Below are 23,638 nucleotides of genomic sequence, written 5' to 3'. Positions count from 1 at the left end.
TTACATGCGAGCTTGCGAAGACAGAAGCTGCTTGAAGACCAGAATGGATATCGGACGAACCCTACCGTTGAGAGTATCAATTTGTCCTCCGCCCTCAATCGGCTAATCCGGTCTACAAATCGGCTTTATCGGTCGCAAGAACTGTTGTTTTTCCACTGAGAGGTGGAATTTGAAGACCCCGAAGACCCATGCGGCCGTCGCTTGCTGTGCACGGGGCTCGGAGGAACAAAGCCGGAAGAGCGGAACATTAATACAATCCAAGTCGACAGATGACCACTCGCATTACTCATGATGTGAGGGGTATGCATGAAGACCTCGTTTCATTAGTCCAGCCATGAGACAATCAAGACAAATTCAACAAGGGCTACAACCGAACTGGGTTGCCAAATGGTTCGGGATATGTCGCGGTCAAAGTTCGCCCGAGAAGCTTAGTCTATCCAAGCATGATCCAATCACTCGAAACAGGATTCACAGAGGAGGACCTAGCTTTGGGCAAATATGTACGGTCTTTGAACTGGAACGTGGGGAAGTCCTGGCACGGGTATGCATGCAAGAACTCACTCTCTCAAAAGGGTATGATGAACGTTTACTTCACGCTTGGCAGGGGATGGGAATACCTTTTAAATGGTGGAGTAATTCAAAGACCTTTCAAAATCAGTTACCGTACTTCAAGGGTCGGCGACAATGGTTGACCGACGTTCCTGGCCATTCGTTGCTCATTAGCCGTTGTGGCAACGCAGGTGAGATAGTGCGGAGGTGAGGGATGCATGCGATATAAAGTCCGCATCGCTGCAGAGGGAAATGAGAAATCGCTCAGTGTTCTTCCAACAGGTCTCAGGTGACGAAAGCCAAGATGAGGCATCTCTTCTCTCTCGTGATATTTCTCATCCTTCTGGTCTTCACCAACGCTGCCCCCGTGAAGAGCGGACGGGTCAAATATAACTTCAACTCTGACTGGAAAGTCTATGTCGGCGACCCTGACAAGGCAGAAACCGCCGGCTTCGATGATGACCACTGGAAGAAAGTGACCACACCATATGCATGGAACGAAGATGACTCATTCAAGGTAGGGATCGCCAATCTGTCTACCGGAATTGCCTGGTACCGGAAACACTTCAAGCTTCCATCTTCCGCGAAAGACAAGAAGGTCTTCCTTGAGTTTGAGGGAATCCGGCATGCGGGAGAATTCTACCTCAATGAGAAATGGATCGGACGCAGCGAGAATGGTGTGATGGCATTCGGGTTTGACATCACGGACGCGATCAAGATAAGCGGGGAGAATGTGCTAGCCGCGCGTATCGACAATGATTGGGAATATCGGGAAATCGAGACAGATACCCGATATCAGTGGAGTGACAAGAACTTTTACGCCAACTATGGAGGGATAAACAAAAATGTGTACCTTCATGTAACCGATCGACTGTATCAGACGTTGCCACTTTATTCCAACCTCAAGACGACTGGAGTGTATGTGTATTCAAAAGACATTGACGTCAATGGCAAAACTGCCACGGTCACGGCCGAGACTCAGGTCAGAAACGAGCACACATCTTCAAAGACCTTCTCCTATGACGTCCGGATCGATGACATCGACGGGAAGACCGTCAAATCCTTGCGAGGGGAGAGGTTCACACTGAAACCGAATGAAACAAGGATTGTCGACGTTTCTGGAGTGCTGTCGAATTTGAACTTCTGGAGCTGGGGCTATGGGTACCTGTATGATGTGCACACCACCTTGAGGGAGGGCGGACAAGTAGTCGACACCGTCACTACGCGAACAGGTTTCCGAAAGACCGCTTTCAAAGATGGCCACTTTGCGCTCAATGATCGGGCTTTGCATCTGAAAGGATATGCACAGCGCACCACAAATGAGTGGCCGGCACTCGGGTCTTCGGTCCCGGCCTGGCTGTCCGATTTCTCCAACAAGCTCGTGCTCGAGAGCAACGGAAATTTGATTCGATGGATGCATGTCACGCCGTGGAAACAAGACGTTGAATCCTTGGACCGACTAGGTCTTCTGCAGGCAATGCCTGCCGGGGATTCCGAAAAAGACGTCACAGGCCGACGATGGGAGCAGAGGCATGAAGTTATGCGGGATGCCATTATCTATAATCGGAACAACCCGAGCATAGTGTTCTATGAGTCAGGCAATAATGGAATAACAGAGGACCATATGAAAGAGATGAAGGACCTCAGGGACAAGTTCGACCCATACGGAGGGCGCGCCGCTGGTTGTCGCGAAATGCTCAATAGCACGGTGGCAGAGTATGGGGGGCAGATGCTATACATTACGAAAAGCGCCCGCCAGCCGCTCTGGGAGATGGAATATAGCCGCGACGAAGGCTTGCGGAAGTACTGGGACAACTACTCCCCGCCATACCATATCGATGGGGACGGACCGCCATACAAGGACGAAGACGCCAGTCAGTACAATCGAAATCAAGATTCCCATGCGATTGAAAACGTTAAAAGGTGGTTTGAGTACTACGCGCAGCGACCAGGAACCGGGACCAGAGTTAACGCCGGAGGAGTGAACATTATCTTTTCCGATTCCAACACGCACTACCGGGGTGCTGAAAATTATCGTCGGTCTGGGGAAGTGGATGCGATGAGACTACCGAAAGACGGGTGGTACGCCCACCGGGTGATGTGGGACAACTGGGTCGACGTTGAAAAAATGACTGGACACATTGTAGGTCACTGGAACTACAACGACAGCACAACGAAGGACGTATACGTCATTTCTACTGCTGAACGAGTAGAGCTCTTCTTGAATGAGAAGTCGTTAGGATGGGGAGAGCAGAGCGACCGCTTCCTGTTCACATTCAAGAATGTCACCTGGGAGTCCGGTGAGCTGCATGCCGTTGGCCATTCCGGCAGCGAGAAGGCGGTCATAGGCAAGAAGGTGACAACGGGAAAGGCGACTGCGATCCGTCTCACAAAGCACGTCGCGCCGGATGGATTTCTCGCCAACGGAGCCGATATTGCTCTAGTGGACGTGGAGGTGGTAGATGCAAACAACCAGCGAGTTCCGACTGCATTGAACCAGATTGATTTCAAGATAGATGGAGAGGCCACTTGGCGTGGTGGGCTGGCACAAGGACTGGACAATTACATTCTCGCAACTTCGCTACCTGTTGAGAATGGTGTCAATCGTGTGATGTTGAGATCGACAGAAACTGTTGGAAGAGTCACACTGAGTGCAAAATCAGATCACCTGAAATCAGCCTCCGTTACATTGACCTCGAAGCCATTCAAAAGCAAGGACGGGCTGAGTACCCAACTGCCTGGGGATAATCTCTCTTCGAACCTCTCTCGAGGCCCTACTCCCCAAGGACGTTCTTACACAACATCACGCAAGGCTGTCCAATTATCCAATGCCACGGCTGGTTCCGACAAGGACAACAGTAAAGCATCGTATGACGATGATGAAAGAACTCAATGGTCCTCCAACGCAAATAAAGAGACCGCCTGGATTAAATATTCGTGGGAAGCACCTGGCAATGTTTCACAGATGGTACTGAAGCTCAACGATTTTCGGAACAAAGAGTACCCCGTCGAAGTGACTGTAGGTGGCAAGGTTGTATGGAAGGGGAGAACGGCGAAGTCACTGGGGTATGTGACATTGGACCTCAATGCCACGGTTGGAGAGAGTGCCACGATTTCCCTCGACGCAGACGATAAGTTGGAAATTCTTGAGGCCGAAGTCTATACTCCGGCATGATGATGCTGATCTTGGACAATTTTTGGTGGAAATGGATGTTGGGGGATTTATCCATGCTCGAATAGCCAACCCAGATACACCGAAGCCAATTGCACTGCACACCATAAAAGGGATGGTCGCATCGTATAATCGTAGATGTGGCAGGACGTACATCAGCGCCCTGGAAAAAATCTAGAACTGTTATCAAAATGCGCATTTGTATCGAGCACAGGAGGGCTAAATAAAGGTATTCAAACATGGGTTGTTTCATCCAGATGATCGGTGGTTTTGTGTTATAAGTGCTCTTAAGACTTGCTCATAGTATATGTCCTGGCCCAAATACTTCGTTTATAGGCCATTCAATATGTTGTTTCCAATTCGAGTCTAATATATGCCAAATGTCGCGAAGAACGGCACTGCCCCAAAATTGGATGAAGCAGTTTTCACGTGCTATGTGAAGGAAGGCGCAGTAATGAGCATGGATGACCAGGGCAAAAGGCTCTCGATTCTGCAAATTGTTTAGATAAGCAGGTGGGGATCTGATTGCCCATCCTGCCGCTAGGGTCATGGAGGTGGGTTCAAGATACGTGTACGGAAGGAGGTCTCTTAGCGCTTGAATAACGCGGGTATATGTCGCAGTGTCATGCTGTTCGCCGAGCCAAGACGTTGTGTTCATGCTTGCAAGACGGTCGAGCGCCTCTGTTGTAGAACTGGGAATGTTGACGACGGGGCGCGAGAGATCAAAAAGAGGGGCGAAATTACTCTCACGCAAAAATGGTGATGCGGTACTAGTAATTTCCTGGACACCTCGGCATAGAATGAACGCGTCGTTTAGCGCATCTAGACTAGGTTTCTCGGGATCAGAGCGCCCTGTGAGTGCCGAACCAAATGCAAAGGCAACAACTAAGCTAGCAAAGCCCAGCATTGCTTTGGCGTTGGCCGCATTGATGTCCGAGAAGTTTGCGAGGAATGGTGGAAGAGCTTGACCCTTGTGTGCCGCGGCTATACCAAGCCAGAAGGCTCGCTGGTGCTCGGCTTTGGATAAGGAAAGCTGCAGCGCGGATACCGCCAGGACACCGTGCATCAAAAATGGAGTATTAAAAGCTTCCTCGATGATCAAGTCTCGCCAAATGTGTCTTGTTTCCTCATTACGGGTGAAGAATCGGTGGGTGTCGTTGTTCCATTGCAGAATGAGCTCAAGTTGATTCATGTTCAATGTAATGGAGGGAACCGTGGGATCATCATCCGCACCGAATCGGTTCAGGAGGTCGAACGTAGCACTGGCTGAAGTGGACTGGTCTAGCAGGCTGGGCTCTAGAGATTCCGTCCGCCTTTGACCTCTTCGTCGCAACTTCCTATTGCTAGCCCATATAAGTGATGAATCGGTGTCATAGTCGCAGGTTTCTTTTCGGTGTTCGCAATTGGAACAAATCGGCCTAGCCTCGTCACACTGGAATATCTGTCAATACAGAGCTGCAAAGGAAAACACTGCTAGCCACTAGAAAGGGGTGAGCGAGATCTGCTACCCTTCGCTTGAAGGAGACGGAGGGAAGCAGGCCTAGGTGCTAGGTAACGAACCTTGACTCTTCGACGCTTACATGTCCTGCAACCATGTCTAGATTTCTGGTGGGGTCGACGCAGAGCCATGATGCGTAATTGACCAATAAGCCGTTAGAGATCAGCCTGGGGACATGATTGTGCCAGGGACGCGAGATCGGGATCGTGTCTGATCATTCATAGCAAGCGAGGGGCGCAGCATAGAAAAGGGCGGCGAAGAGAAACCGAAGGAACTGAACTGCCTGTCATTCCGCTCCGCCCCCTAGACCGCCCTGCCGACCGGCTCCTCTATTCCGCGGCTTTTTTTGCATTCTTCGCTTGTTCTTCATCTTTGAAAGTCGAAACTCAGCAGCGATGGCCGAGTCCACTTGCGCCGGCTCGCTCCACCGAAATGCCGCGGTGTCCTATCAACAATGCAGTCGCGAGATCGTTGACCCACCCCTTAAATTAGATCGAAGTCTTTTTGCGGGCATCCGTACGAGTACGACGAAGAGACCCACTGGCCCGGCTCCCTCGGCCTCGGCCTAGGAAACAGGTTGTCCTAGAGCTCAAGAGTTCGAACAGTCAGAAATCGTTATTTCGCTCCATACGAATCGTACTTAGCAGTTGGTTTCCTGAGGCGCCAATCATGGGTGCGGTTCTTTTCTCCGGTGGCGGCGTCCAAAACTTAGACATTTCCCTGGGAACACACTTTTTGACCGGAATATATATTTTTGTCTTCAATCCCCCTCAAAACAGCCCTATTTTCATCTGCAATATTCGGCTACTCGAGAGATCGTGTCACCATTGCGCTGCCCTCCCACATTTCCACGTGGTGCTCTGACAATCCTTCATGCCTTTGCTCGCCATCACTCTTGCCATCGGTTTCCTATGGTGCTGGCACATCGGGCGACCGTGGTATCATTATTGGCGTCGGGCTAGACAACTCGACTTGCCCATAGTTCTCTGCCCCACCTCATCTAGAGGCTTTCTATGGCGGTGTCTACACTTCATACCAGGTTATGGTCGACTCCCCAATCTCTTGGCAAACTTTGCCTTCATGAGATTGTCCCAGCCAAATTGGGCGTTTCGCGAGAAATTTTCGATATACCGAGACTATGGGAGGTGCTTTTTTCTCTTGACTCCGGCTGGATGCGAGTTTTTCGTTGCGGACAGGGATGCTGCAAAAGACATTCTATCTCGTCGAAATGATTTCCCTAAACCAATCAAGATGCTAGGTATGTCTGGTTTGCATTACGATGAAACATTGAACTAATTATATCGAAGGTAGACTGGATGTCTTCGGGAAGAACGTATCGTCGGTAGGGCGACAAACAACCATCCCCCTTCATGGTAACCGAAGTAGTAATTAATATATGTGTTAGGTCGAAGGTCCGGAGTGGAAGCGTCATCGTAAATTGGTTGCGAAAGCATTCCATGAGAAGGTAAACGAGGCTGTGTGGGCCGTGTCCGCCAAGCAAGTCATTGCAGTTCTGAATAAATGGGTCAATGCCCAGTGCGTTCATACGACCCAGTCCGATATGACAACATTGAGCGTGAACGTTCTTTTCGAATCCTGCATCGATGCCAGCGAACGCATTGAAGAAAACCGGCACAACGTTGAATCTTGTCAGTACCACCTGACTGCATTTCTGAATGATATTGTGCGCCCTCGGCCTGTCGGATATCGGGAAAGACGAAAAATTAAAGCAAACATCAAGGCGCTTGGTTGTTGCCTAAACGAAATTGTTGAGAACAGATTATCATATTCGGGTTCGAATGTTCGAGCGGACTTGTTATCCTTCTTGCTCAATTCTGCAGACGACGTTGGCCTGGCGAACAGGGAAATCACGGGAAACCTGTTCATGGTCATGTTTGCTGGACACGAGACTACTGCTAATGCCTTGCTGTACATTATTTATCTCCTAGCCATTTTTCCCTCTTATCAAGACTGGGCTATCGAGGAGGTTGATGGAATATTTGCCAAGACGAAGCCATCCGACGGAGTGGACTATAGTCAGACCTATCCCCGCATCGTCAGGTTGCGGGCGGTTCTGGTAAGTCTATCATTGCAACTAACGTGAAGATTGAGATATTTCGTGCTAAATTACGAGAAGTACGAGACGCTGAGGCTCTACGGCCCTGTTCCTACTATCTTCCGAACAACAAGCAGCAGTGATCAATTAGTTCGACTATCTGAGGGGCAGCTTATAGTCCCCAGGAAGACTCAAGTGAACATCAGCGCTATTGGTTTGCATACGGACCCTGAATTCTGGGGTTCTGACTCTCATGCCTGGAAACCCAGCAGATGGATTGATCAGACAAACACTGCCTCGAATGGGGAGACAATCTGTGGGTTAAAGACGGATTCACTATTTGCGTGGTCAATTGGTTCACGAGTATGCCCAGGACAGAAGTTCTCACAGGTCGAAGTATTTGCGGTTCTCCTACATCTGCTACGAAGGCACCGTGTTGAAATCGTCCCTCAACCTGGCCAGGATATTAAGGAGGCTCAAAAGCATGCCTATTCCCTAATTGAAGAAAGCCGAGTAGGGCTTACGTTACATGTTCCGCGAGCAGAGTCGGTAAGAGTTAGATGGATAGAGCGATAGAACGCGATCTGTTTCCTCGACTCAATATAATTCGTTCAGAGTTTGAATTGAAAGCCCAGCTGTGATCTTTCTACCATCCAGAGTTGCGCCGCTCAAGACGTTCGTGCACCAGGCTACCGAAATGCGGGCTTCAAAGCGACAGTCAAAAACACAGATAATCGTGTTGTCGAACTAGGTCAGTAGAACATGTCTTGAACAATCGTTAGAAGGTGATAGCGAGGTAAATTGGAAGCCACTTACATATTCCATCCACGGTACATTAACAGATGTGCCTATCTGCTGCTGCCTTTCATCCCAGACCCGGTTTAGAAGCTGCGTCATTGCAAGGTGCTAGAAGCAGGTAGAATTCTTGATCTCAGTAATGCAAAGATCGACATACCTCTTCTGATGAGGGATTGAGGTCTCTGAATCGAGGCGTCGAGGATCGCAGTCACAGATGCCTGATTTCGTGGATCATCGCATGGAATGGCACGTGTGTTTGGAAAACGTAACACTCGGATTATGCAGACATGGCGATATGACTCGGCAAGCGTCTTCCAGTGACTGGATTGAGTCGGGTATGATGCTTCTTCCGGATTCCATTGGCGAAAGAACATTTCCGCTTCATCGAGCGAGGCTTGAAATAGACTCAGCCCCATGGACCCACTCATGAAGACTTTTGCCGCTGCTAGGACGCGGCCAATGTTATAGACAAGTTCAACTGGGCAACCAATCAGTGTTCCGAGCTCTGTTTCCAAGACACAGGGCCGGCCGTGATTGCCGTACGTCATTATTTCAGCGCCGTTGAAGCCTCTGAGAACATCAATCCTGTAGTAAGAGATCAGAATAGCATACGATTCAGATATCTTGGTTTATCTTACCAAACCAGCGCTGAAAGAAGGAACGTGGTTCGTGGTGACACCAAAGCCTGCGGCTGACGACATTGCTTTCCACAGATAAAGCCCGTCGCAGTGAGATGGACGCCGTGTGATGAAATCCTCGACTCGCAGACCTGCAGCAGTTTTAGTATATGGTGAGATGTTACTTTGGCCGTGTCCTCTATGGAGCTGGTATAAAGCAACTCACGTCGTGAAGAACAAGTAAGAGAACGGTGGCAAGAAGAATGTCTTCCTCCTCACCCGCAAGATAATGCAGCTCTTCTTGCAGCAGAAGCGAACTTAGCGACTGTAAAGCAGACAATTGATACTCTATCATTGTCGTGATGCTCAGTCCTGCATGTTGGTTGATGACCCCCAGATTTCACGACGTGACATGAGCTCAGAGCAAGCCTCATACAATAAAGGAGAAGACTCTGGTTATCGCTGTCTCACAGCAGATCATCAATTACTGTTTTTGTCGAGGCCACAGGCTTCTGCGGCTTGCTCAGCGCAGATTCTGCTTGCTCTCTACTAGCACCGGACTTGCCAACTAAACTTTTCGATCTCTTATGAGATGATCTTGCGATATGATCTATGGACCGTTGATCTGGAAAAGGACAAGGCCTATGAGATTTGGTCCTCAATGAAGAATACCAACCGTGCGAGTTCCTTACCTGCATTGGCCTCAGTAGAGGACCCTGACTCATCCCTTCGCCCAGGGAGGCGGGAAAGCTGGCCTTGCATGAATTTGCAGCGGGGATGGTATCCCTCGCAGTGCAGTCCTTTAGCCCGGCACCTTTCACAGGATGGACGCGCCCGATCACATTTTCGACACTTCTTCCGGCAGGTGCCGCAGGCAGGGTTTCTTAAGAGGTTAGATCATACTCCGCTATGGAGCAAAGATATGTTGATATTGACCTACTTCTCCTAGGAAACATGACGTGGTGTCTAGTTAGGACGGGGGGCATTTCTCGTGTCGGTGCACGGCTTTGCAACAAAGACGGCGGGAAAGATGTTTCTACCTACGGGGTATCGGTTCCCAACTATGTGGTATGTCGCAGATGTGATATCAGCGCGAACTAGGATTGCCTTTCCTTTAGAATCTGTTTGCTTAATGGCATCGACCACATTCAATGCCGCCTGTCGAGACCCTTCACTGGAGCAAGTGATGATGACAGTTGCACCTCTGCGCCCGAGTTCTAGAGCGATGGCAGCACCAATACCTCTGTCAACGGTTAGTTCGTGGGTGTCCACAAAAAAGAGACGTCTTTCTTACCGAGAAGATCCCGTAACAATTGCCGTCTTCATCATTAGACCCCACTCAGTGGAGTCTGCCATGGCTCTCCCGAGAAGTTGGTCCACTCGCGGTGCGGAGTATGGGCTATCGGATAGAACAGATGACTGAGAGTGTGAAAAGTCTATGTCACCTCCATAACTGGTGCCTCGCCTAAGTATGCACGGGCGTTATAATGGCTACGGATCATATGATCGACCAATCGTTTAAGCAATATCTAGTTGACCTGGTGGAGCCTATTGCTAAACCGTCAACTATGAAGACAGTTCACCAAATGAAGAAACATTCCATGTCGAACTTACGAACGATGCTCAAGCAGCAGAAACGTCAAAAGCATTATTACGCAGAAAGGCCCTGACCAAAAATACCCCAAGTAATTGTGGCGACGATTGAGAATTGAACAAGTTCATGATTGAACGACTAGTACTACTCTTAACAAGCCACAGGATTTGCCAAATACCGCCCAACATCACAACAGCCAATTGAAAGGAGCCTAGAAATCCTTAGGGCGAGAGTCCGTGTTGAGCTCTGGGCACAGGTGATAGATCGGGTCCATCTGCTCCACATAGCCACAAGCCGGATCACTCATACAATATCCCATGAATTCTTGAATGTCGCGGTCATAGCTGCGAGCGACGTCTCTCGGCACAGCCAGGAATTGATTCTCCTCCTGGCGGAGGAATCCGCGTACAACAAAGGTCGAGAAGAGTAGGCGATGCTCGTCCGTCGTGATGTTTGAGCCTCCTCCGTGGAACGCAGAGGCTAGCATGAAGAATGTATCTCCTTTCTCCATCTCGGCAAAGGTGCATTCCTCCACACGAGGAGGCGTCTTCCGATCGGTGCCCCTAGCTGCTGTCAGCTTTAAGCACTCGGATGGAAGTAGTGACCCTCACCATAGATGACTCTTCGGGATGAATTGAGTACCACCGTTCTCTTTCGTAATCTTACAACCAGCCACAAACATTCCAACAGCTGACTCGCGACCCATATCGCGGGAATCATCCCATTGATCATTCGGAGTGATGACGATGGCTGATATAATCGTCACGATGCAATGGCTGAGCTTTGCCCCCGGGTCCAATTCTCATGGCGGTGCACGAATGGACATACGGCTTAGAGACCGACTCTTTCCTTTCATCTCCCCACCAGAACCAACTCCTCGTGGTCAGAAAGTGTTCGCACACTTGCTGATACAGCGGGTTCATCAATTGAGTTCTAGTGTAAGTTGGGCTGCGCGCTATCAGAGATGGTGCCCGCTGGGTTTGCGCTGTGAGTTCTAGTCAGCACACCCCCTTGCTTCGATCGCATCTCAGCATGTTCATGACCCACCTGGGAAGAAACTCCCATTCCATTCAACGTCGCTATCCAAGCGGTCTTTCACCTCCGAGATTGTCTGGTCTACCTTATCCTCCGGGATGAGGCCCCTGACAAATACCCCTCCATCGCGTTTGAGGAGATAAAGTATGTCCTCGATCGGGGTGTCTTTCGAGACTTTCTGGACTTGATCGCTGTACTTGGACGAAAGAACTGTCATGTTTAACGCAAATTATGCGAGTATGGACTCGATGAGGTTGTCGTTATCTAAGATTGAAGATCATCGACCTTATCATTGATGCGTGTCGCTTTTATAACGCAAGGCATGGTATAGCGAAGGCGGGCCGAGAGTGTGACATCAGCACCGACGCTACTGACTAGTCGGAGTTGCGGCCTTTGCTTCCCAATCAGGTAATGGATCCAGCCAACCCTTGCTCATCGCCGTGGCAATCTTCTCCCCTCCAGGTTTACGATGCGGGGTTTCGCAATTGATGAGGGGGCACGGCGTGTGATTAACAATTCTGTCTAACCCTTGCTCCTTAATCGGGTTTCTATTTTCTAGGCGCAGATAAGCGTTCGGCACTTCTGATTTGTGGGGTAAAGCAGTATACTGGCGGAGTATGATCAAGATGGCTGTTATGGGACGAAATCCAGTACTATCAACTCTATCACGCTGTCGTTCGGATCGTTTGGTATCTACAAGGCCCTGCCTTTTGTGCAGGGCTACTACGGGATGGATATAAAAATACTGCTGCCTGCCTGGGCAGAGAGTCCCAACACACGCTCGCGACCGTCGATCGACCGTGATAAGCCACTATGTCTTTGGAAAATACGGAACTTGACAAGGTTGAGTCGAAGCCTGCTGATACACAGAGTATTCGTTTAGGAGCACTCAAGGATGCTATCGGTGATGAGTACGATGATGATGCCGTCCTTCGTGCAAATGGTCATGATGCGGTCATGCCTCGTCAATTCAACTGGATATCTGCCCTCGGTCTAGGGTTCTCTATTACCAACTCTTGGATAGGCTATCTGGTGGGCTTTCAAACATTTTTGGTTGTTGAACATTATCCAACTAACATATGTCTTTGGATGCAGAGCTGCTTTGGGCAGAACCTGGCCTACGGAGGTGCCCAAGCATGTATATTCAGTCTTATGGCGGCGTTTGTCGTCCAATTCACCGTGACGCTGGGACTTGCAGAGCTCGGGTCATCATTCCCAGTATGGCCGATCCCATTCCTCTTGTAACCCTAGTGCTAATAGGCTACCAGTCCAGTGGAGGACAGTATCACTTCTGTTATATCTTGAGTCCCGAGAGGTCGAAGAAATACACCGCTTATGTGGTGGGCTGGCTGTCAGTTCTGGCTTGGTGGATTGTGACGTATGCTTCACAAGTTCTTCCCGATATTCATGATTGCTAACGTATCCAGTTGCTCGGGGATTTCCCTCGCGGCTTTGGTTATGAATGGCATTGTGAACTTCTGCATACCCAGCTACGTAGCCAATCAGTGGCAGACGTATTTGACATATGTCGGTGTGTCTTTGGTAACAGGTGAGCGCAGTTTCTCGGCCTTGTACGATCACCCATGGGCCTAGTGCACTACTGACCTCTCAAGTCTTACCGGTGTTTACAGTCGCCGGGAGAATCTCGCTTGTGACCCAAGTAGCACTCTACCTGTCATTAGCGAGATACCTGATATTCTTCATTGTATCGCTGGTATTACATCAGCAAACCCAACCTGGATCGTTCGTGGTTGCGTCCGGAGAGGGTAATAGCGGATGGAACGAAGGTACAGCCTGGATGCTTGCGATCAGTAACGCAATGTACGCGTTTGGGGGGACAGACGGAGGTAAATGCTTCTCCTTTGATGTACAGTGCGAACCTAACATGAGATAGTCATCCATATCAGCGAAGAGATTCCCCGTCCGGGAAGAGGAGTCCCACAGGTTATGATCATGACGATGATTATCGGGCTAGTGACCAGCGTGTCCCTGTTCATTGTCTTCATGTTTTTCATCTCCGACATGGAAGCAATCAGGCAGTCCCCACTGCCAAGTCTTGAGCTGCTCTATCAGATGTAAGTAGCCCCGCCAGTCTAGTCCCTGGCCACCGAGTCTCACAAAGATGGACAGAACAGGAAGTCGGAGTGTCACACTTGGGTTGTTCATCCTTCTGCTAGCCGCATATCTCAGTAAGTGTCTTAGACCACCACCTCAGCAAGACACGACTAACAACACCCCAGCATCTCTCCCATCCCAATGGGTCAGCTCTGGCCGGATCGCCTGGGCATTCGCTCGCGACGTGAGGAAACCCCCACTACACCCTCCAACAGTGCCACACCTAACCCTATCTAGAACGGCTTCCCATTCTTACCGTTCTTCTCGAAAGTCAGCACCCGTCTCAACTTCCCCGTTCACACCACAATCGCCGCCTTCCTATTCAGCTGCCTCTATGGCCTGCTGTACCTCGCCTCCACAACCGCGTTCAACTCTATCATCACCTCAGCCGTCCTCTTCCTAAATATCACCTACACCATCCCGCAGGGCTTACTCCTCCTTCAGGGCCGTGACACTTTACCCCCCCGATACCTGAAACTAGGCTACATCGGCTGGTACTGTAATATATTCTCCGTTCTTTGGATCATCGCACTATGTGTGTTGATCTGCATGCCGCCTAATCTTCCTGTTGAGTTGGGGTCGATGAACTTCGTCTGTGTGATCTTAGTGGGCGTGATCGTCATCATTAATCTTTTTTGGGCGTTCGTGGGACGGAAGAGGTTCGAAGGTCCGCATATTGATTGGGGTGTTTTGGCGGCGGGATCGAAGTAGTATGTTACTTAGATTGTCTGATGTGCTGATGTGCTGATGTGGATGAGTACTTGGTTCAAATTTGGCATTCTTACTTATTGGGGGTGAAGAGGATAGGAATATACCACACTAGATGCATGAAATATGTTATGCATGAAACATGCCTCACTCCACGCTACGTCGATGTCTTGATGATCTTGGATTTGTTCAACAACCCCGCAATATTCCCCAGATTATAGTCTCAATAAGAGGGGTAATGTGGGGATCCGCAGGAATCAGCAGCCGATAAAAGCAATATCAGCCATACCGCTAAGGATGAATCAGACACTGGGAAACACCTCATGATACCCTAGTTAACCTACCCGGTTTTTCGGGGAATTTAATGCACCGATGATCGCCTATCTCGGTCAACCGGAATCAAGGGGCTTTGGCCACAAGCTCCTTGATGGAGATACCGTATTTGATCACCTGACGACCAGCCCCACCTGACGAACAATTTCACCGACATTTCTAACATTTTCAAAGAGCCATATCTCAACCAGAATGGCTTCAATTAATGAAGCGATTATAGAATTAAAATCCTTGACGTTTAAAGAACGACTTAGTTCTTTTTCTATAATAAAAAAATATGATATTAATCGAATAATTCTTAACAAACGATTTCGCGATGTTCAACATTCAAAAGATGAGCAATATCAAGAATAGTGATTTCTGAATGATTATTAATTGAAAATGTTTATTTTTAATATCAATCGATTAGATAAAAAAGATTCTTATATATTGTACAAAATGTTACGCAATCTTGTTTACAAAATCAGCGGAAATCAATCTGAAAAACAGTAATCAAGTCGTTTTTTGAAATGATATAATAATAATTTTATTTTTTGTTATACAACAGAAATCGATTTATTTTAAAAAAGGGCTGATTTAGTATGAAAATACGCATTATACTTTGAGCTTTTAATTTGCAAAATATAACAATACGGTATACAGCAAGAAGATATTTATAATATGAATAAAAAGGGTTTTTTGATTGGAATATTTAGTAAAATGAAAAGAATCTTTTTTAAACAATTATTTAAGTAAAATGGCTTACAGCAACAGTTTCAGAATGATAATCGCGGATGGATTATTATGATTGTTTGTATTTGTGTGAATGAGATTTTGCTATCTTTGAATCTTATATATCAAAATGCCTTTTCAAAGCTTTAAGATATGTGATTTTAAGATTTTGATTTTTTTTTATTTTTGTTTCTTTGCATCTTCATCTTCAGAATGGATGAATGATGAATTCAAATATGTATAATTGTAAAATGTATTCGATTAAAAAATCAAAAATAAGACAAAAAAATGTTGAAAATTTCTTGTTTTTGATAGTTACAGATCTTATGTCAATATAAAGTTTTTTGATTACTGTGAAACAAATAAGATTTTTTTGATAATTTATTTGTTTCATTTTATATATTTGTTGTAATTGCTTGACGTTGAAATCTTTAGATCTTTATTTACAATATATAATACGGAATTAAAGCAATTTTTTTATCAATCTCAAGGTCTTTGTCATATCACAAAAAGAGATTTTTTTCATTTTTTTTTGATTGTTATGAAAGAGGGTTTTATTATCTGAAAATATTGGTTTTTCGTGAAAAAATGTAGACATTTGGTTATTGAATTTTGAAATCATTTTATCACGATTTAATTGAAAAAACAATAGTTGGTCTTTATTTAATGATTTATCTCGCTTAATGTTAAATGTAGAGGATTGGAGAAAGATTAAAAGATTTTTTAAATATGCAATTATCGATTTATATGATCAAAAAGTGAAAAAGTTGAATTTTATAATGTATTATCTGTTTACAAAGAATATCATTTTAAAATTATGCTGTCAAAGTCTTGAATAGGTTCTTTTTTAAAAGAAAAAGAAGTGTCAGCAAGACAAATCTTTTTTTTTGAATTACAGACTTTTGAAGACAGTTATGTGATGTTTTATTCTTTCTACAAGATTTAATAGATTTGTGATCTTTAAGCAAAGAAAGATGAAATTTTATAATTTGTTAAGATTTCAAAAAAGAAAAAAAGACTTTACAAATAGCGCGAAAAAAAAAGAGGTTTTTAATTGAAAAATACAAGCGAATTCGCGTTTCGAATAAAGAAATTCAATTTTGTGAAATAAAAAAAAAGTGTAAAAAACAAAATGATTAGTTTGTTGAACAGATTGATATATAATTTTAAAATGACTTTAATTTGGCTCAACAAGATAAAAATAAGTTTTTTAATATTTTGCGGGCAAAAAATTCAAATAATATCGCTCTTATAGATATTGAGATTGTTGAACAGGTTTTTTTAATGTTTAATTGTTAAAACAAACAAATATGTTTTTTACAATGCTTTCGCGATTAAAAAAAATATATAGTTTCAATTTCATATATATTTCGCTTCGTTCAAAAAATTTTATATAATTTGAAACATAAGTGGTTGTATGGTTTCAATTCTTATGTGGGCGCGGAGTTGAAAAGCGTTCGTCAGGTGGGGATGTTCGTCAGGTGATCAGGTACGGTATGGTCTAGACAAGCATTTAGGCCCGTGCATTCGCGCGGGCTCATGTAAATAATCAATCAGATAATCTTGCCATGGAATAAGCAAAATCATTTGTTCAGTTGTTATCATAAAGATTTCATAAAAAGAATCAAAATAGTATAATACTTTTTTTATTATATAATAAATTCATAAAAACACTCTAAACAGTCATCAACGGAATGCAAAAACAAGAAAAACAATATAAAGATTATTCAATTTAATTTTTTTGATATAATTTAAAAACAAACTTTACATGATGTGTATTTTATTTAATTAATATTATTTAACAACAATATGTTAATTGTTGTTCAATTAAACAAAAAAAATGATTTGTTATTTAAGAATTATAGTTAATACAATATATTTAAAATTTTTATTTTTTTATAATGTTTATTATCGAAAAAATTTGTTTTGATGAAATGTTTCAAAAATTGAAAGGCAATAAAATAATTAATAACGAATAAAAAAGACAATATAAATTTTTGAATAATTTTTATATAAATTTGAACGAAGAAAATGATAAAAATAAAATAATATTATTATTTAAAAATAATTAGCATTAAAAAGAAATTTAAAAAACATAATATATTATATAATGAAATATTGTTCGAATTGTTTAATTAAAAAATAAAAAATAATCTTAAAAAAATATTGTCGCGATATCAAAATGAAAATGATTAATAACCATTATTTTTTATAATAATTATTTTATTTTTTCTAAAAAATTTATTATTTGCAATTATTGTAATAATAACACACGAAATTTTTAAATAAAAATGTTTATAATAAAAATGCAGACAACATGACAATTAAATTATAAATAAAAATTTATTTAATAAACAAAGATTTTAAATAAAAAGTTTATTTTTGACAAATTGTTCAATTTTTATCAAAATGTTTTAGATATGATTATAACAATATAAAATATATAAAAAACAAAATTGTTATTTAATTTATTTTTATAAAAAATAATTCAAATAACAAATATTTTTTAATTTTTAATATCAATATAATGAACAATAATAATATTTATTATAATTAATTTTGGATTATAAATAAAAAAAATAAATTGTAAATAATTGTTATTGTTGATATTGTTAAACATATTAAAAAAAATTAATGATAAAATTGTAATAAAAAAATTTGAAAATTATTTACAGAATTATCATACTTGCATATAAATATAAAATAAAAATTGCATATTATTATTTTTTTTATAAAAAAGATATTAATGACAATAATAATTTAATTAAAAAAATATTTTATAATATATTAATTATAATATGATATACATGATTCAATGTTTTAAATACATAAAAATTGTTTAAATAACTGTAAACTAAATCATTAAAAAATATAATAAAATTTAAAATACTTTTTATAACAATAATTAAAAAACAATTTTTAATAATTATTAAATCATTAAAATCATAGTGAATTGTGTTGTCAAATATAATAAAAAAAATAAATAAAAATTGAAAGACAATTGAATGAAAAAAAATAAATAATGATAAAAAAAATAATGTGATAATAGATAAAAATATAAAAATTGAAAAATTATAAAATTGAATAAAATTGAATAAAATCGAACACAAATAAAAATAACAACAAAGAAATTCTAATTCAAATAATGTGTGATTTGATTGAATTAAAAAAATAAAAAAAGTAAAATATTAATCGCGCATAATGAAAAAAGAAAATCCATTTAAAATTATTTAAATATAAAATCAATACGGTTAAGTTGACAAAAAGTAAAATTAATTATTGTAAAAATTGTAAAATTTGATATTATAAAATTTAAAAATTGCACAATTTAATTATTGATTATATTAAAAATTATAAAATGAATAACAATAAGAAACGAAATTTAATGTATTAAAAAAATTCGAAATAATAAAATAAAAAAATAATAAAAATGAAAGACAAATAAAATCAAAATTAAAAAAGATTCAAAAAATATATAAAATCTTAAAATATACAATGTTTTTAATTGAACAATTTTCATTTTTTTTAATAATATACTAATATTGTCAACATTTTTCATCTTTGAAAATGCAATATATAATTGATTATGATTGAATAATAAATATTTTAAATTTATATTTATATAAAATAAAGATTACTTTTGCGATTTATTGATTGTTATAATAAAAATTAAATATACAAGAAATTGTCAACAAATAAATATAAAAAGAAGATTGATATTGTTTATAGTCAAATGATAATATAAAATGAAACAATAAAAATTAACAAAATTGAGATTATCAAATTATATTTTTAAACAACAAGCAATCATGCGAAAAATAATTTTTTTAAAATTGTTATAAAATTTATTAGTAAAATCTAAATTATGTATAATAATTATTAAAATGTCAATCTTGAATTATAATTGTATTAATGAAAATTTAACAGTGTTAATATTGTTTATAAATTTTTGAATGATTTTGTTCAAATTTATGAATAATTTTGTTGAAAAAAAAAGAATAATATATTTATAAAAAAAATCGAGATTTGATGGAATCGACAATATATTTTATATTAAATAAATTTATTTCACAGCGTCAAAAAATGGCATATGTTATAATAGATTAACAAAAATAAAAATATAATTATAATAAATTTTGTTATAAAACATTATTTATAATCATTCATTTAAAATTTTCTTTCGAAGACTCGCAATATTCAAACATATGTTAAAGATAAAAAATTCTATTATAAAAAAGATTTTCTAAATAAATTCTATCAATTTGCATGATTTTTTTTAATGTCATATTCATGTTTTGATATTTTTTCATGTCAAATAACGCGAAGCATTTTAATAAATAAAATCGATGTTTGGATTAGTTTAATAAAATTTGAAAAATTCAAGCAAGAATAAAATCTGCATAAAAATGCAAAAAAATGTAGATTCAAAAATAAAATTTAAATCAAATATTATATATTGACAATTTTAAAAATGTATAATTAAAATTATAGTAAAAAAATAAATATAATGTATTCAAAATTTCAATAAACATTATATAATTTCGAAACAATTAACATAACGCATATTTAAAAAGTTTTTAATTTTATTTATTTAAATTTTAACAATTGCTCGATTAGGATCTTTGTAAAAATATTTATACAAATATTTTATAATTTTCAAATTATTGCGGATATAATATAAATTTTATATTTGTAAATAAAATGTGAATTGTATAATACAATCTATATATTATCTAAAAAGATTTATTTTTTTTTGTTTTTAAAATGTTTATAATTGTATAAATGAAGACAATTGGCAATTTAATAATAAATAAAATAAATATTTTTTGAAACAATTGTTTTTTCAGTAAAAATCACGAAAAAATTTTTAATATAAAATCTTTTATTTTTTTTTCATTTATATAAAATACATGAAAACTGTATTTTCCGCAAAGATTGTAAATTAGATAATTTGTTACAATATTGTATAATTTAACATTTTTAAAATTAATAAAATTGAACAATTTAAGAAAAATAATTCTATTAATTAACAGAAATGTGTCGAATTTGATTTTCAGTCATAAAAAAATATGCATATGTAACATATTTTATTTTTAATATTGAATAATTTAAATATCAATAATATAAAAATCAAAAACATCATTTGAATCAATAACATTGTTTAACAATACGCGCAATTTAAATTAAAATATTTAATTTATTAAATCAAAATGATTTCGTCATAATTAAATTCGACGATCAAAATCATCATGAAAAAAAATTTTGTAAATCTTATTTTAATAAAAATTATATGTGAATGTAATAAACAGAATTAGATTTTTGAAAATGTGAATTAATACTATAAAATCTTAATAATGTTGTTGTATAAAACGAATATTGTTTTTGATATAAAAAAATAAAATATAATAATGATTTATTTAAAGAAGATTACAATTTTCCATAAAAACATTCGTAATAATTAAATATTGTTTAACACGCAATTTAAATTACTTAAAATGTGTAAGACCCTCGCGATATATATCTAGCTACAAGACCATTCGCGGATGACTCAGCTGCGGGCTGAGTCATCGCACACATAGAACCCATCCTCGCGGAAGAACCACGTTGGCTTCTTCAGCGTTAATCTACCATATTGACCTTATTCTTGAAATGATATCTCGCGACACCTGTTTCTTAGTCATTATTACCTTTCACACCTATCGCAAACCCCTTAGAGACCCAAGGTCCTTATAAAATGAATCCATTTCATTTTTTTCAAATTATTACAAAAAAGACATCAACAATTTATTGTTAAAACAGAATCGCATTATAATGAAACGTATTAAAATTATTAATATATATAAAAAAGGTAGCAATAATATATGAACAATATAATATCTGTCTTTTTTTATAATATATCGGACAACATGTTGTCTAAAAATTTTAAATATTATTGATAATTTTAATTTTTGATAAAATAAAAAATCGAATAGATTAATGATTTATAAAATAAATGTTAAAAATAAATATAAAATAAATAATATAATTAGATAAACAAATTAAAGACAATAACATCAAAAAATAGATCGTTGAATATAAAAAAAAATTGATGATAATTTAAAATTATTAAGATTTATAATAAATATATTTATTTCATTTTTATGAGCGAATTCTGTATTTGATTTTAAATTAATAAGATTTTGTAAATTTTTCAATAAAATAATATAATTTTGTACAGAATGAACAAGATTTTCATAAAAATATAAATAAATGTTTTAATATTTAATTTTATTATATTTGATTGATATAATCGAAATTATTGTATTTAATTCAATTAAAATAAATAAAAAATCATAAACGCGATCAACAATACAATTAGATATCAATTAAAATTAAAATAATCAAAAATCAATATAATAAAATATATAATAAAGAAATAGAATATTTGAGATATTAAATAAAAAAACTTTTTGTTAAAAAATTGATTTGATAATTCAAAAATGTGAAAAAAAGATAATAAAAAAAATTAATATAATATAATATCTAATTTAGCTTTTACAGAACAATTAAACAATAACATAATAGAAAATAATGTTTATAATATATTTAATTAATGATTTTTATGTCTAAAAAATAGAATTGGACATGGGATAAAATAAAATCGAAAATTTTTTAATTTAACGGATTTTAAAGGTAATAAATAATATTTTGTAATTGAAAAATATATAATAATTTTTTGAAGGTAAATGCAAATCATGATAATAATTTATTAATGTATATGTTATTGTATAATTTAAAATATAAATCTATTTTTAAAATAAATAAAATTAAATAATGTTGACATTTATTCAATGTTAAATTATTGAAAAAAGATCAAAAATAAAATAATTAAACATATAATTTTTTTATAACATTTTTTATGACGAAATTGTTGTATTTGAAATTATATATATTTTATTTTATTTTTATAAAACATTGCAATAAAAACATTTTATATTTATATTTTTTGAATTTAAAAATTCAAATCGAATCATAAATAATTGATAAATTTATAAAATTTTATAAAAAGATATATTGTGTGTTATTGCAATATAAAAACAACAATATTGTTTAATAATAATAAAATCACGCCGGACATCGTATGTATAATAGATTAAAGAATTTTTGTGAACGGTAAATTGTGAAACAAATGAGACAAATTAAATAATAGATTCGAAAATTATAAATAAAATAAAAATGATTGAAGAATATTAAACAAAAAAATTAAAAATATTGAATGGCGCAAGATTCTAATGTAAAAAATTCATTGATAAAATAAAAATTATCAATGAAACAAAAGTTTCATGCATAAATTAAAAAATTAATAATAAAACGGATTATTGAAATTTAATTTGTTAGATATATGATTTGTAATGAGCGAAGCGATTTAAAATAAAATAAAATTTTTTATCAAATTCATAATAATAATAATTATTTGAAATTTTTTTTTAAAATGGATTAAAATTTTGCAAACAAAAAACGCAATAAAAATTGTAATGTTAAAATTCAATTTCAATTTTATAATATTAACAAAATGAAAAAGATATAATCAAATAATAATAATAAAACAAATAATAAAATTAGAATAAAAAATAAAATGATTTATTTTGAATAAAAATGATATAATATATTACAATATATATATATATATTAATAAAATATTAAATTAAAAAAAATCAAATGAATTTAACTTCAGCAAATAATTGAAATAAAAAATGTTATATTAAAAAATTGAATAAATATTAAAATAAATTCATTAATATGCATATAATTGAAATCGGCAAAATAAATAATTTATTAATAAATGATTAAAAATAACAAAAATTAAAAATAATTAATTTATAAACATGAATTTTATTAAAAAAAAGATATAGATATTGTCACGTGAAGAAGTGACGTGATGTCAGGTGATCAAGGGTCATACAATTTAGGTGCCTCAGGCAAGAAAAATGAAGAAAATCGATAAAAAATGAATGAATTCTTATTAAATTGCATTGAATCAATTGCTTAAAAAAACCAGAATTTCGAGGTGATTTGATTTCATATTTATAAACGTTTTTTAATGCATAAAATAATGAACGAATAATGAAAATAATACATTTAAGATTTGTCTCAGGATTTACATACCCACGTTAAATCTATTCCGGCTTGAAATGGCGTCATTTTTATGCAAAAAAAACTTTAAAACGTTCAAATATGACCAGTCGATGACAAGAGAACATTTTATTATATAATTGCATGTTAAAAACACGGAATAAATTACACTAAAAATAAATAAGATTTATCAATCGATTCGAATTTTTTATAATTTTTTAAAAACGATTTCAAGTCATTATCTCACATTTTTAATTTCATGAAACGATAAATTTAATGATATTAAAAAGATTAGTAATTTTATTTCGAACTTTTTTCATCTAATTAAGTGATTTAAAGA

General features: G+C 37.6%; 5 protein-coding genes across 5 annotated transcripts; 3 read left to right on the top strand and 2 right to left on the bottom strand.

Annotated features, from left to right (window-relative positions):
* Nucleotides 1-853: 853 nt before the first annotated feature.
* LDX57_004756 (putative cell-associated beta-galactosidase) lies at nt 854-3,724 on the top strand (the record flags this gene model as incomplete). Its single annotated transcript, XM_046086429.1, has 1 exon — nt 854-3,724. One exon carries the CDS (start codon nt 854-856, stop codon nt 3,722-3,724), a length of 2,871 nt encoding a protein of 956 aa, XP_045942394.1.
* Nucleotides 2,647-5,423, bottom strand: LDX57_004755 (Zn(II)2Cys6 transcription factor domain-containing protein). Its single transcript, XM_046086428.1, has 3 exons — nt 5,282-5,423; nt 3,280-5,153; nt 2,647-3,196 (listed from the first exon to the last, which is right to left on the bottom strand). The coding sequence occupies exons 1-2, from the start codon at nt 5,348-5,350 to the stop codon at nt 4,020-4,022; spliced, it is 1,203 nt and encodes a 400-aa protein (XP_045942393.1). The 5' UTR covers nt 5,351-5,423; the 3' UTR covers nt 2,647-3,196; nt 3,280-4,019.
* Nucleotides 5,424-6,470: 1,047 nt separating this feature from the next.
* On the top strand, nt 6,471-7,774 carry LDX57_004754 (uncharacterized protein; the record flags this gene model as incomplete). Its single annotated transcript, XM_046086427.1, has 6 exons — nt 6,471-6,477; nt 6,527-6,561; nt 6,625-7,296; nt 7,357-7,489; nt 7,561-7,591; nt 7,666-7,774. The coding sequence occupies 6 exons, from the start codon at nt 6,471-6,473 to the stop codon at nt 7,772-7,774; spliced, it is 987 nt and encodes a 328-aa protein (XP_045942392.1).
* A 2,721-nt stretch (nt 7,775-10,495) lies between these two features.
* Nucleotides 10,496-10,990, bottom strand: LDX57_004753 (uncharacterized protein; the record flags this gene model as incomplete). Its single annotated transcript, XM_046086426.1, has 2 exons — nt 10,496-10,847; nt 10,896-10,990. 2 exons carry the CDS (start codon nt 10,988-10,990, stop codon nt 10,496-10,498), a joined length of 447 nt encoding a protein of 148 aa, XP_045942391.1.
* A 1,142-nt stretch (nt 10,991-12,132) lies between these two features.
* On the top strand, nt 12,133-14,145 carry LDX57_004752 (uncharacterized protein; the record flags this gene model as incomplete). The annotated part of the gene is made up of 9 exons (XM_046086425.1): nt 12,133-12,351; nt 12,415-12,537; nt 12,588-12,697; nt 12,747-12,868; nt 12,933-13,166; nt 13,214-13,394; nt 13,450-13,508; nt 13,560-13,618; nt 13,672-14,145. The coding sequence occupies 9 exons, from the start codon at nt 12,133-12,135 to the stop codon at nt 14,143-14,145; spliced, it is 1,581 nt and encodes a 526-aa protein (XP_045942390.1).
* Nucleotides 14,146-23,638: the final 9,493 nt, after the last annotated feature.

This window comes from Aspergillus melleus (assembly GCF_016097325.1).
Source record: "Aspergillus melleus strain CBS 546.65 chromosome Unknown contig2, whole genome shotgun sequence".
Lineage (NCBI taxonomy): Eukaryota > Fungi > Ascomycota > Eurotiomycetes > Eurotiales > Aspergillaceae > Aspergillus > Aspergillus melleus.
The sequence above is the reverse complement of the archived record's forward strand: the minus strand, read 5'-3'. Positions and strand labels throughout refer to the sequence as shown.

Coding starts and splice junctions, on each gene's coding strand:
- LDX57_004755 (XM_046086428.1), bottom strand. CDS start 5,350: ATGGCTCTGCGTCGACCCCACCAGAAATCTAGACATGGTTGCAGGACA. Junction 5,154..5,281: donor GTAAGCGTCGAAGAGTCAAG/GTTCGTTACCTA, acceptor CAGATATTCCAG/TGTGACGAGGCTAGGCCGAT.